This window comes from Solea solea, chromosome 2, assembly GCF_958295425.1.
Source record: "Solea solea chromosome 2, fSolSol10.1, whole genome shotgun sequence".
NCBI classification, from domain to species: domain Eukaryota; kingdom Metazoa; phylum Chordata; class Actinopteri; order Pleuronectiformes; family Soleidae; genus Solea; species Solea solea.
The window spans coordinates 938,046-953,322 of record NC_081135.1 but is presented as its reverse complement, the minus strand read 5'-3'; the positions used below and the strand labels follow the sequence as shown (position 1 = coordinate 953,322).

The window sequence follows — 15,277 nt, the reverse complement described above, 5'->3', positions numbered from 1 at the left end:
TGATGCTGCGGTTTCCACATCTGAACCTGCAGAAGACGCTGCTGCCCAGCAGAGGAGATGCCCTGGACAAGTCTGGATTTGGTACATTTGAGTCTTTACTTTCTTTTTAAAACCTTTTTAGTTATTCCAGTAATGTCATTTCTTCATTTTCTTTCATTTAACTACAGAAAAGGATAAATCTTCTTAAGTCTATGGTGTCTTTAAGAACATGCTCACATGTTTATCTCACTGTGAGACAGACTTTTCCAACAGGAAACTGAAGTTTGTAAACCACTCACTCTCCCACACCAAAGCCCATAGAGAAAATCACCGTTTTTAGCTTGTGGAAACATAGGAGTTGTTGATCCACTGCTGCCTCCATCACTAAGTTCAAATGTCATATTTTGTGACTTCAGTGACACAAAGTGACCACACGAGGCAGCAGTAGACCAGCAGCTACTGTGTCCCCGTGAGCTAAAATCACTGATTTTATCTCACTGTGTCTCACAGTGAGATAAAGACGTGGACATGTTCTTATTTTGTGGACTGAAGTACATTTTTTTATTATGAGTCTTTTGTTAAGTAGTTAAAACCTGTTTCTTGGTGGTTTTTCACTTGCATATCTATCTATGATGCTCTCTCACGCCCCCCAGTGGCGCGTGTGTGGGTGTGGCTCCAGCTCAGAGGGGGAGGAGCCTGGAGCTCCATCTGTGTGTGTGTGTGTGTGTCTGGCTGCTGATCAGGTGGAGATCAATCTTCTTCAGAGAGCGGAGATCCACCACCGGACCCTGCTGCTCCAGCCTGGCTCCCACTCCTGCACGGGGATCTCCCCGGACTACCGGCTGCACCCACCGGCTGCAGGACAGTGCCAGCCCCGGTCCTGGTCCCGGTCCTGGTCCCGGTCCTGGTCCTGCAGACTTCAGCGCGGCGGCGGCGGCGGCAGCAGCAGCAGCGGATGCGGTTCATGACTGAGTTATTTTGCGTCACAGGTAAGACTTTTTATACGCTTTTAAACTGTAAAGGCGCGCATGCACGTGGCGCGCGCGCATACTCTGTTAACCTAATTAAAAGTTGAGGTGAGTTAATGAACATATGCTGTTTAATTACAGTTAAACAACTCACTGTAATTAATTAAAATAAAAACGGAAACATATTTTCATGTAACTGTTAACTTTTATTTTATTTGTATTTTAATTTTCCTTCATTTATTGGTGACAGTGACACGATTCTGCTTTATACATTTGATTTATTATTGGGGATTTTTATTAATATTAACATCTATTTTCAACCAGCCATTTTGGTTTTTTATCTTTGGTTAAAAAAAAATCTCTCTAATTATTTATTTATTGAAAGTGGGGAAAAGACACACCATTATTTTTGTTATTATTATTAGGGTTTGAACTAAGTTTATTGAGGTTATAAACAGCAAATCCTTTTATTTCCATTTAACTGAAAGTTTATGATGGAATTATAGAGCAATATATTGACCAAAAACAACATTTTCTTCTGCTTTCTCTTTTGGTCCAATAATCATGTTAAATAAATCTAAAGATGCACTTAAGTGAACAGAGAGTAAACTTGCTTGTTTGAGTTAAAGTGAGAAATTTGGACTCATTTTTATCATGCATTTTTTGTTAGACTCAAGTTTAAGTAAAAAAGAAAAAAGATACCAGCACAAGCATCCCTTTAAATTTGAGTGGTATGCAACTCTATCTTTGTTATTACAAGAGGAAAGAAACTATATCAACTCTTTCCATAATCCATTTTTAGTTTCTGTGATTTTTCATTTTTGGTTTGTGGACAAAAACAAGACGTTTGAGCATGTCATTTCCTGAAATTTTATCCAATCCAATCCAATCCAACTTTATTTGTTAAGCACTTTAAACAAACCACAATGGACCAAAGTGCTGTACAGAATAAATAAAAGGCATAATACATAAAAGGTTCAAAATGAGATAAAACAGCTTAAAATAAATCAGAATCATAAAACACAATAAGAATTAGCAGCCATACAATAAAAAACAATACATTCTATTCAAATAAAATATGTAAAATAAATAAAAAACCAAACGTCTCATGAAGTGTCAAAGGCCAAAGAGAAAAGGTGGGTTTTAAGAAGGGATTTAAAAACAGACAAGGACGAGGCCTGTCTTATGCGCAGAGGCAGATCATTCCAAAGTTTTGGAGCTGCCACAGCGAAGGCACGATCCCCTCTGAGCTTCCGCTTAGTTAGAGCGAGCGGGTGAGTATGGATGTAGAAGCTCAGAGAGGTAGGGCGGGGCAAGACCATTCAGGGATTTAAAAACCAATAAAATCATTTTAAAATCGACCCTGAAGTGTATGGGCAGCCAGTGGAGTGAAGCGAAAATGGGGGAAATGTGCTCAAATTTACGTGTGCCAGTTAAAGGACGTGCGGCAGCGTTTTGTACCATCTGAAGACGGGCAATGGAGGACGCACTAACCCCCACAAGTGAATTACAGTAATCCAGCTGAGTGGTGACAAAGGCTCGAATGACTATTTCAAAATGCTGCCTCGAGAGAATTGGCTTTATTTTGGCCAGCTGCCTCAGTTGAAAACAGACCTGATCTGGTTGTCAAACCTCAGATCAGAGTCAATTTTAACCCCCAGGTTTGTGGTAGTGTGTTTTAAAAGCGGTGCCAAGCAGCCCAGATCTACTTGGGGGGTCTCAGTGGTGCCACCAAACACCATCACTTCTGTCTTTTTGTCATTAAAACTTAAAAAGTTCAGAGTCATCCAGGCCTTTATGTCATCAAGACACTCAAGTAACATTTTAAAAGAGTTAACTTTGTTCTTTTTAATAGGCATGTAGATTTGACTTTGAATTTTATGGACCAATCTACTAATTGATAAATTAAAACAAGACCATAGAAGCAAAGGGAGTAGAGAGACGTGTTGTTGTTGTTGTTTATTTCCTGTGTGGAAAACATTTGATGAAGAGAACAGAAGCAAAGGGGAGTTTCCACATCCGTCTGTTGGACACGGTGGGGGCAGAAAATCAGTTTAAATCAAGCCTGAATTGAGTTCTTCACGGTGTATCAGGAGCCATGTGACTCCTGACGTCACACACTGATGATGTGTCTTCTGTACACATCTGAGCAGAGCGAATTCAATTAGCCACACGCTAACAGGAAGGAAGAATGCTCGCACTGTTCTTGTGCACATGCTAGCACCGCCCTGTTAGCATAGCCCGTGAAGTAAAAGGGGTAGTTCAGTGTTTTTGATCTAACATCTACGTCAGCTTAAGTCTATCACGTGTGAAGAACATGTTCACGTCTTTATCTCACTGTGAGACAGACTTTTCCAACAGGAAACGGACGTTTTAAACCACTCACTCTCCCGCACCAAAGCCCATAGAGAAAATCAGTGATTTTAACATCACACACACACGAGTCGTTGATCTACTGCTGCCTCCATCACTAAGTTCAAATGTCTTATTGAGTAAAATTTGGCATTTGAAAACCCAAGTTTGGATTAACATCAGTGACACAAAGTGACCACACGAGGCAGCAGTATACCAGCAGCTCCTGTGTCCCTGCGAGGTAAAATCACTGATTTTCTCTATGGGCTTTGGTGTGGGAGAGTGAGTGGTTTACAAATAGTTTTTTCCTTGTTTCGTTGTATCTGCTAGAAGTTTGGGACAAAAGTCCATGTGAGGTCAGTCATTAAATTGTGTTAGTTCCGCGTCTCTTGTGACTAAATGGCTGAATAGTTTGTTGTTGTGTTCCTTGAACCATGAGTTCTTTTTACAGTAGCTCCAGCTCCTTCCCTTTGATAACCCTTCAGACCTGACGCTTGTCTATCAACTGTTCAGCAGTGAGTTCATGTCAATCTGTTCATTAGTAACAGGTCAGTGTGGAGACACACAGACAGACAGACAGACAGATAGACAACAGTTATATAATGTTATGCTGAGTTCATGTGACTCCCCGTGGATCAAATGCCCCTGTCTGTTTGGATCACTGCTTCCTGTCCGTGTGTGCATGCTGCCTGTGGCGCAGTGTGCTGCTGTTGCTGTTGCTGTTGCTGCTGCTGCTGCTGCTGCTGCTGCTGCTGCTGCTGCTGCTGCTGCTGTGATGGGTGGACACTCTCACCACTGCTCAGCTGGAGCTCCAGAACAGCAGATAACGACTTATCACTGCTGGACCCTGCACATGACGGTTACAGCCTCCGCCACAAAGTCCAACATGAGCGGGTGCAGTTCACAAACATGGGAGAGCAGATTTCACTCAGGCTTAATGGATACCAGTACATTAAACAGGTAGTTCACACGTTTTAAAGTGTGGTGATGTCGGGCAGCAACAATGAATTGATAATTCATCTATTGGGTTTATCAGTTTGAGTGTTTTTTTAATGGCAAGTTAAAAAAACATTTTTTTAAATTTTTTTTTGAGCTTCTTAAATGTGAATATTTTCTGCTTTCTTTGCTCCATATAAACAAAGAAATCGTTAAAACTGAATCATTTTGGTTTGTGGACAAAAGCAAGACATTTGAGAACATCATTGTTTTGATGTTTGGGACACACTCATCGAAGTTTTTCAACGTTTTTTAATTGGCAAATGTCTTATTTTGTAAAATAAGACATATGAAACATGTCAATATTCAGTACTCGGTGACACAAGGTGACCATACGAGGCAGTGGTAGACCAGCAGCTCCTGTGTGCGTTGATGTTAAAATCACTGATTTTCTCTATGGGGTTTGGTGTGGGAGAGTGAGTTGTTTACAAAAGTTGTCTCCCAGTGAGATAAAGACGTCGACATGTTCTAAAGATAGAAGAGAAAAACAGAACAACTATCCCTTTAAGTCATTTGCGTACCTTTTATTTTATAATGCTGTGTAACTTGGACTTGGTGACGCCTGATAAGAAGGAATTAGATTTATCAGTGAAACAAACCTGAGCTGGCATTTTAATGCTACAGGAGGATATTTTGAAGTTTTTTATTTATTTAGTGTACCTTAGACTGTTAAAATCAGAGCAAATGTTGTATAAATCAATCTTAAGTCATCCAAGTATAAGCTTTTTGTTTTCCTTTCCCTGTAGGGTCTTGTGCTCGTCACAGCCGGGCCGTCTTTAGACTTTGCGTGTGTGTGTGCGTGCGTGTGTGTGTGTGCACAAAGCTCATCTCTCTCTAATCAGGTTTATCCAGTGCTCTGCTCTGCCAGTGTCCACTTCACAAGTCACTGACACACATGAGAGGAAATTAGTGTTTCACACTTATCATGTTCACATTTATAACCTGATGTCCACAAAGCAGTGGAACACAGTTCAAGACCAAACGCTATCACCTCCTGATGTGTGTTTTTTAACGCTTGATCGTAGCTAAAGTGTTTGTAAACTGTTTAGCTACCATTTCAAATACTTGCCTGATGAAATCTATTTCAGCTCCTGTCTACAACATCGTAGGAATACTTTTCACATCTTTATCTCACTGTGAGAAAGACTTTTCCAACAGGAAACTGAAGTGTGTAAACCCCTCACTCTCCCACACCAAAGCCCATAGAGAAAAGCAGTGATTTTAACATCACACACACACAGGAGTTGTTGATCCACTGCCGCCTCCGTCTAACAGTGAGATAAAGTCGTGTAAAACACTCTTTCGGGCTGTGTGTGTATTTTTAGTCTTCCCAGGTGACAGTGAGTGTGTTATCAGACTCACGCCTGGTGAACAGTGAGTTTGTTGACACTGGTGTGATCGCTCCACACTTTTCTCTTCTCTGTCTGAGCAGATTTAGTTTTGTTCATGAAGTGTCTTGTTAGTGTCCCGGGTCACATGGAGCTGGGCTTTTTTCCCCTCTGGCTGTTTGGAGCATGTTTATCTGACAGGAAGTGGAGAATCAGCTCTTGATTCATAAACAAACAGTTGTGTGTTTCATTCAGGGAACGAACAGTGGTCCAAGAAATCATGGTAATGAGTCCAAATGACCAACAACGTGCTCATGTGACTGGAACTAGTGATAACTTTATTTTTACATCATTGGTTATTAAACAATTACGACATCAACCATCAACTCTTTTGGTGATATGACTGTTTGTGTGTGAGAACACAAGTTATCCGTTTATACAGCTTCTCAAATGTGAGGATTTTCTGTTTTTTGTGCCTTTACAGGTACTTTTGACGGTGCTTTATTGATTTTTCACTGCGTTTCTTTTCAACGTGAGTAGGAACACAGTTTCTACCGTAGAAAAGCAGACACGATCACGTTTACATGCAGCATATTTCATATATATAATGTTTGCTTACTGCACCTTTAGGTTGAGTATTTACAGTTTTCTTGGATCTTGCATGATGGTGACCTGCTGCTGTGGTGTGGGTGTGTGTGTGTGTGTGTGGAACTGAACAAGGCTTTATTTTAATCCTCCTCAGATCAACTGAGGGATTATTCAGTGTGGTTTCCGTCTCAGTGCTCATGGATCTCACTGCATGTCATGTGACTCCACTGCATCTCACAGTCTTTGTGTCTGTGACGTTTCATTGTTTTCTCATGTTCAATAATTACATTTAAGTCGGTAGCAGCAGCAGCAGCAGCAGCAGCATTTCATTTGAATGTATCCCACACCAAAGCCCAGAGAGAAAACCAGTGATTTTAACATCACAGCACACAGGAGTTGTTGATCCACCACTGCCTCCATCACTAAGTTCAAATAACTTATTTTGTCAATTCGGCATTAAAAATCCTTCATTCAGATTGACCTCAGTGACACAAAGTGACCACACGAGGCAGCAGGAGACCAGCAGCTCCTGTGATTTTCTCTATGGGAGAGTGAGTGGTTTACAAAGCAACAGAAAGTGAGATAAAGCAGTAATTATCCAGTGTTTGTGTCTTCTCTACAGTATAAGTAACATCATTCTTAGCTTTTCTTACAAAGAACTGCCCCTTGACGTCACTGAGCAGTTACTCAGTTTCAGAAAAGATGAGAAAGAGCTCACAAAAGGATCTTCACACCCTCAAATGTCCACTTGTGTTTAGGTCACATGTTCCTGCTGCTGTCAGACTTTGCCACAGCAGTGTGGAATCATGAGGCCTGAATGGAGGTGAGTGTCGAGCTCTTATCTTCCCTTCAGTCATGACAAAAATACTTTATTTATCCCAGAGGGGCTGGTTCACAAGACAAACGGCATAGAGTTTTTATTCAGTAAAAATCAAAGTCCATAGAGAAAATCAGTGATTTTAGCTGGCGGGGACACATCAGCTGCTGGTCTACTGCTGCCTCGTGTGGTCAGCGTCACAAAATAAGACATTTGAACGTAGTGATGGAGGCAGGGGTTTGTTGTGGGAGAGTGAGTGGTTTGTAACGTGTGTGTTTGTGTTGACAGGAGGCAGCAGGATGCTGTGGCTGCTGCTCTGTCTGCTTCCTGTGGCGAGCTGCAGCTCCACCGATGCTCAGGACGCCGTATACCTGGAAAAACCAGACCATGGTGAGTTTTCACAACTGAAACACAAATCAATCTGTATGAACTTGTTCTGTTTGTGCTCATTGTATGTTTATTTCTGGTCATTTTGTGACACTTAATGTGACATTTTTGACTCTTTATGGTCATTTTTGGACTCTTTGTTCAATCTTTGTGGTACTGTTTCACACTTTATGGTCATTTGGTGACTCTTCATGGTCATTTTGTGTTTATTTCTGACTAGTTTTGTGACTGTTAATGGTCATTTGGGGACTCATTGTGGTGCTTTATGTTCATGTTTCGACTCTTTATGGTCATTTTGGGGACTCTGTGGTCATTTTGTGTTTATTTCTGGTCATTTTGTGACTCTTAAAGGTAATTTTCTGACTCTTTATGTCTTTACGCCGTTTGAAGTCATTTCATGTCTATTTCTATGTTGTGTCTTTGTGTTTATTTTATATCTCTTATTGAGTAGGTGTATTTGTACTCATTTCATGTTGACTGTGATGGAAATGAGGATCATGTTTGTGAAGGTTTAGGTTGTGGCTCAGAGCTGTGTTGTTGTAAAGCTGACAGGAACTGAAAGCAGGAGCCATCTTCTTCTTCTACAAGCTTCTCTGCTGAAGGAGATGTTTTGAGGGAAATGTCAGTGCTATTATCACACACACACACACACACACGCTGCAGCACAGGCTGTCACAGCTGGTGATGATCACTGCAGCTGAATTAGAGAGCAGGAAGATCCGTTTTTAGCTTCTGCTGCAGTCAGAAGAAAGATGAGAAATCATGTAGGATTATAACGTGAGCTGTGAAATGTCACGTCTCACCTGAAATGAAGAGGTCATCACTTCATCACTTTGATCCTCAGCAGGCTTTGCTTTGACATGAACTCACATCTCACTCAGAGACCGGAGAGATCTCAGCTGAAACATCAACATTCACTGTTACTCTGTAACTGTGTCATTTACACCTTTTTTTCTTTTTTTTTTCTTACCTTCCTCTATGGTCATTTTTGACTCTTTATGGTCATTTTGTGTTTATTTATGGTCTTTTTTTGGAATCTGTGGTCATCTATGGTCATTTGGTCAATCTTTGTGGTACTGTTTGACACTTTATGGTTATTTGGGGACTCTCTGTGGTAACATTTGTCACTTTATGGACATTTGATGACTCTTTGTGGTCATTTTGTGTTTATTTCTGGTCATTTTGTGACCATTAATGGTCATTTGGTGACTTTGTGTGGTCCTTTTGTCTATTTGTAGCACTTTGGGGGCGCTTTACGTTCATGTTTTGACTCTTTATGGTCATTTGGGGACTCTTTGTGGTCATTTTGTAACTCTTAATGGTCATTTGGCTATTGTCAATTTCTGACTCTTTATGGTCATTTTGTCTTTCCAGTCATTGTGTGTCTGTTTAATTTAATGTCTACTTCTACTAATTTTGAGGCGGTTTGTGATCATTTTCATCTCATTGTATGTATTTGTAGCCATTTTATGTGGGTTTCACCATCATTTTATGAATATTAAAGTTGTTATATGTGTTTTTTACTCAGTTACGGCCTTTTTTATACTGCTTTATGTCTGCTTTAGCCATTTTGTCCAATAATTTAGTCAATTTAGTCATGTAATATCCCCTTTTGGTCTGTTATGTTTATTATGAGACTATTAACATCTATTTTTAGTAATTTCCTCATCTGTTTTTGTGTTTTTTGTTTGTTATTAGTCATTTTACGTCCCATTCTCTGCAAAATGAGGACTTTTTGACTTGACTCAGATTTCAGATTCAGATTTTTATGAAGAAATGAAATGGGAGTCTGTATGGAATTAAGGAGACCGGTGTTAAAAAGACGATTTGATGAAGAGTCACAGAGTTGAAGCTCTCATCCCTCGTTTCATGATTCATTTGACAGAAAATCTCTCTCCAGAATTAAAGCTCTCAGTTTCTCGGAGGTGGAGGTTGTCATCATCATCATCACCATCATCATCATCATCGCTCACCTTTGTGATTGTTTTTTTCTCACAGAGTCAGTCGCCGTGACGACAAGGCCTCACATCTTTAACTGTCGCTCGAAAAACATGGAGGACTTCGCCTGCTGGTGGCGTCCATTGGACAACCTGACAGAGACGGAGGAGGTCACCTACGTCCTAACCTACTCCATAGAGTACGTACATCACACTACCTCCATCATAGACTTCATTTCCATACAGGGGGGTGGAGTGGCTCAGTGGTTAAGACCGGTACCCTGTGTGCCAAAGACATCATGGTCGCAAGTATGACTCCACCCCTGGCTGATTGTACTCAATTCCATTGTAAGTCCCTTTGGATAAAGAGCGTCTGCTAAATGACATGACATGACATGACATGTAATACAGGTGTATTTTTAAACTGATAACTTAAAGTACAGATGTGCAATACACACAAACTGACATAATGTACGTACAGTCCATAGAAATTGACATTTAGACTCTTTTAGACCATTTTAAACATTGATTTATCACAGGTAAAACAGATTTTAACCACTTAACAAAAGACTCACCTCATAAAATGGTGAACAAGGTAACAGAGAAGCTAATCTGTTGTAAATATTGAAGATAAAAAATAAAGTCCAAATGTATAAACAGCAAAATGGCTTCATAGATTCATCCAATCATGTGTTTTCTTGTCTGTTGTTCACAGACAGGGGCCCAGTCATGAATGTCCAGACTACACGAGCGCTGGTCCCAACAGCTGCCACTTTGACAAAAGCCACACCAACGTGTGGAAGATCTACTGCATCAACGTGACGGCCGTCACCGCCCACAGGAACTACACTTCCCAGCAGCGCTGCCTGGACATAGCAGATATTGGTGAGAGAAAAATAATCGACATTATCTTTAGATTGTGTTCACGTCTTTATCTCACTCTCCCACACCAAAGCCCTGATCATGTGATTGAATCAGCACCGATTGATTGATTCTGTGTCGTCCACAGTTCAGACCGAAGCTCCAGTCAACCTGACCTACCAACTGGAAGACACCGGTGGACACGAGGTGGGACACACTGCACATCTGTCCTGGGAGTACCCGGAACCATCGGACCTGCAGTACGGCTGGATCACACTGCTCTACGAGCTGCAGTACAGAAGTGTCGACGAGTCAGAAGACTGGAAGGTACAGAGGGGCAGAGATGATCGGGGCCAACAACACTCTACAGGGAGCCAATGTGTCACACCACTATGTATATTCTGAATTTTGAAAAGACATTAGATTCAATTTGGTCTGTCAAATTGAATCTAAAAGATGAAATGAAAAAAGTGCTGGTGTGTGTGTTGTGGTTGCAGGTTAAATTCCCGCTGAACGAGCCTCACGTGAAGCTGCTCGGCCTCCCCGTCGGTGACTATGAGATCAGAGTTCGCTGCCGTTCAAAAAACTATGGCCTGTGGAGCAAATTTAGCTCCCCACTGTTCATGAGCATCCCATCCAAAACAACCACAGGTACACACACACACACACACACAGGGTTACAAAATTATTATTATTATCATTATTATTATTCTTTACTTTATAAAATCTACGTCATGTGAAGTCTACGACATCTTAAGAACATGTTCATGTCTTTATCTCACTGTGAGACAGACTTTAACAACAGGAAACTGAAGTTTGTAAACCACTCACTCTCCCACACCAAAGCCCAGAGAGAAAATCAGTGATTTAAGCTTGCAGGGACACAGGAGCTGCTGGTCTACTGCTGCCTCGTGTGGTCACTTTGTGTCACTGAGTTAAGTCTAAATGAAATATTTCAAATGCTGAATTCAAAAAAATAAGACATTTGAACTTCGTGATGGAGGCAGCAGTGGATCAACAGCTCCTGTGTGTGTGATGTTAAAATCACTGATTTTCTCTATGGACTTTGGTGTGGGAGAGTGAGTCTAACAGTGAGATAAACCTGAATTACATTTCATTTTGCCCTGTGTGCAGGGAAGCTGGTGGTGATGATCCTGGTGACGAGCGTCAGTGTGGTGTCTCTGCTGGTCATCGGCTTTGGTGTTGTTCCACAGAGCAGAAGGTGAGAAGACACAGACACAAACACAGACACAGACACAGACACAAACACAAACACAAACACAAACACAAACAGACACACACACACACACACAGACATACACACAGACACAGACACAGACACAGACACAAACACAGACACACACACACACACACAAACACAGACACACACACACACACACACACAAACACAAACACAAACACACAAACACAAACAGAGACACAGACACAGACAGACACACACACAAACACAGACACACACAGACACAAACACAAACACACACACAAACACAGACACACACACAGACACAGACACAAACACAGACACAGACACACACAAACACAGACACAGACACAAACACAGACACAGACACACACAAACACGGACACAAACACAAACACAGACACAGACACACACACAAACACAGACACAGACACAGACACAGACACAGACACACACACAAACACAGACACAGACACAGACACACACACAAACACAGACACAGACACAGACACAGACACAGACACACACACACACACACACACACACACAAACACAGACACAAACACAAACACACACACACAGACACACACACAGACATACACACAGACACAGACACACACTCATCATGGAAACATTATGTTCACTAAACCGTGTGCGCTCTATGTTTTCACTGTAGAATAAAAGACTTCTTCCTGCCGCCGATCCCTAAACCGAGGATCATGGGCATCGACCCGCTGCTCCTGGAGGTAACATCATTTCAATCAGCTGGGATTTTATGTTTGTTTGTTTATTTAACATTATAGCATCTTAAGAACACGTTCATGTCTTTATCTCACTGTGAGACAGACTTTTCCAACTGGAAACTCACGTTTGTAAACCACTCACTCTCCCACACCAAAGTCCATAGAGAAAACCAGTGATTTTAACATCACACACACAGGAGTTGTTGATCCACTGCTGCCTCCATCACTAAGTTCAAATGTCTTATTTTGTCAAATTCAGCATTTGAAAACCCACGTTTGGATTAACATCAGTGACACAACGTGACCACACGAGGCAACAGTAGACCAGCAGCCTCACTGATTTTCTCTGTGTGAGAGTGAGTGGTTTACAAACTCCAGTTTCCTGTTGGAAAAGTCTGTCTCACAGTGAGATAAAGACATAGACATATTTATTAAGATACTTAAACTGACGCAGATTATATTCTACATTCTCTCCCCCTCTTCTTCGTGTATTTGAATCTTCTCTTTTGTTTCTCATCCTCTCCTCTTCCACCCTCAGAAGGGTCACCTGGATGAAATCAACCGTCACTTCAGCACCTTCCACAGCTACTGTCCTCCCAGCTACACAGAGGACGTGTGGGACCAGGTCAGCACCGACAGCTTGTGTTTCTCCGTGTCAAAGGACTCCAGTGTCCCGGCAGCCAACACAGACCAGGACAAAGATCCTCTCATGGTTCCATGTGACATAAAACCTGTCGCTGCCCGTGTTCAGGTTCTGGCCCAGAACCCGTCCTCATACGTGCAGAGTCCGTCTCCGTACTGCTCGTCCCCTCCCGACGCCTTCACTCCTCCACTTCCTGTCTCGTCTCTGTGGCCAAACCCCGAGCTCCCGCCGCTGCCGGACTACAACGTGATCGGACACGACAACTCTTTAACTCCTCCCGACTCCACCGCCGTCACCGCCGGGCACTCCCCCCCGGACTTCTACACCTGCGTCCAGCTGGTCAATGAAAGCAGTCAGCTGCATCTGGTGCCGTACATCTCCACGCCCTACTGCAGCGAGTTCCCGCCTCCGCTGGGCGTCGACGTCAGCGCGGGCGAGAAGGAAGAAAAGAAGAAGAAGAAACTCGCAGAATACCAAGCCAGGAAGAATGTGACCAATGAGCAGAAATAGGCTGAGAGCGGCGGTGAAGTGGTCGTGCCTCTGCTGCCCGTCGCCGTGGACAACTAAAGCTAAGCACATGCACAAAAACACTCTGTTGTTAACGTCACACTTATTTAAATGTCGTTGAATTTCAAACGTGACAAAAAAACACGTTCTTGCTCCAAGAACACGTGATGTTTGACATGTTTTACTCTCTGTTTCTCTGCTCACACACACGGACCAAGATCTGTTCAGGTGACATGTTCTTAAAGGAATAGTCTGGGATTTCTTTGAAGCCTGGTCGTACACAGATCCACATTCTCAGTGAAAACATGACTGATTTTACTATTACTATTTCACTATTTAACAGACTTTTCCAACAGGAAAGTGCAGTTTGTAAACCACTCACTCTCCCACACCAAAGCCCATAGAGGAAATCAGTGCTTTTAACATCACAGCACACACAAGTTGTTGATCCACTGCTGCCTCCATCACTAAGTTCAAATGTCTTATTTTGTTAATTCGGCATTTTGATTAACTTCAGTGACACAAAGTGGCCACACGAGGCAGCAGAAGACTAGCAGCTCCTGTGTTCCTGTGAGCTAAAATCACTGCTTTTCTCTATGGACTTTGGTGTGGGAGAGTGAGTGGTTTACAAACGTGAGTTTCCTGTTGGAAAAGTGTCTCACTGTGAGATAAAGACGTGAACATGTTCTTAAGATATCATGGACTTGAGTTTATTAAATGAGAGTAAGAATTTTTCCAAACCCACAACCTTTCATTGAAGAAAAATAACAATAAATCTATAAAAAGTAAGACAGAAAAAAAGTCATAATCACATGATCATTATCACATGTTGCTTCTCTTTATCTGTGCTTGTCTTTATAAAACTCACTTTCAGGGTCGTCCATCTTTTCTCAGGAAAATTAAAAAGTGCAATGTCCTTTGAGGTGTGGAGCAGACTTGATTGACAGCTGGAAACATTGTTGAGTTACAGTTTGTAATGTTCCACAGGAAAATAAGCTCGTTTTTCTTTAACCACACGTCGTCTGTTAGTCGTCCTGCTGTTGAACTGATGACAGAGAGAGTTTTTCATGTCCTCGCTCGTGCTGTAAACTCAGGTCTGATGACATTTTTCCTGCTTTACATGTTGGCAAAAAAGTGCCAAAAAAGACAAAGTGACAGGAAGTGACGCCTGCGAGCACCAAAGACGAGGCACAGAGCGTCAGACTTTTCACCATGAACTCTTTTACGCCTTCACAGCTGGGAAAGTTGTTGATGTTTTCAGTGGTTTAGAATAGTGATTGAATTTAATGTCAGTGTTTTCAAAATAGACTTTTCCAACAGGAAAGTGAAGTTTGTAAACCACTCACTCTCCCACACCAAAGCCCACAGAGAAAACCAGTGATTTTAACATCACACACACAGGAGTTGTTGATCCACTGCTGCCTCCATCACTGAGTTCTAATGTCTTATTTTTTTAATTCAGCATTTGAATTATTTAATTTAGACTTACCTCAGTGACACAAAGTGACCACACGAGGCAGCAGCAGATCAGCAGCTCCTGTGTCCACGCAAGCTAAAATCCTTGATTTTCTCTGTGGGCTTTGGTGTGTGAGAGTGAGTGGTTTACAAACTTCAGTTTCACCGTCATCACCTGTGATGATGAAGAGCTCAGTCCGCTGTGATGTCGTGCTGTCTGTGTGTTTGTCTCAGTGATCTCTGTATGTGCCTTTTTGTTCAAAATGAATGTGCCGCCTCACGAATGTGTCATTCACTCGTTCACCGTGACACAGTGAGCTCAGCACACACTGTGTCCTCTCACACTGATGCGCTTTGGGTTTTTGTTTCATGCAATAAAAACATCAAACGTTTGTGGAGGGTTTATCATTTTTAACAGAGTGTAAAGAAAGCAAAGGAAAACCAGGTGTCAGGTGTCAGAGCCTCCACAGGCCTGCTGGGGGAGGAGGAGGAGG

The 15,277-nt window shown here is 42.0% G+C and overlaps 1 protein-coding gene across 2 annotated transcripts; it reads left to right on the top strand.

The window, feature by feature from the left end:
- Positions 1 to 673: 673 nt before the first annotated feature.
- On the top strand, positions 674 to 15,173 carry LOC131476257 (prolactin receptor-like). Of its 2 annotated transcripts, XM_058654743.1 has the most exons (10): positions 953 to 968; positions 6,970 to 7,034; positions 7,317 to 7,418; positions 9,414 to 9,552; positions 10,068 to 10,237; positions 10,362 to 10,540; positions 10,711 to 10,864; positions 11,348 to 11,435; positions 12,112 to 12,181; positions 12,717 to 15,173. In XM_058654743.1, exons 3-10 carry the CDS (start codon positions 7,328 to 7,330, stop codon positions 13,329 to 13,331), a joined length of 1,506 nt encoding a protein of 501 aa, XP_058510726.1. In that variant the 5' UTR covers positions 953 to 968; positions 6,970 to 7,034; positions 7,317 to 7,327; the 3' UTR covers positions 13,332 to 15,173. The 2 variants fall into 2 exon arrangements, with proteins under 2 accessions (XP_058510725.1, XP_058510726.1); XM_058654742.1 differs by lacking the exon at positions 6,970 to 7,034 and having other exon boundaries at positions 674 to 968.
- Positions 15,174 to 15,277: the final 104 nt, after the last annotated feature.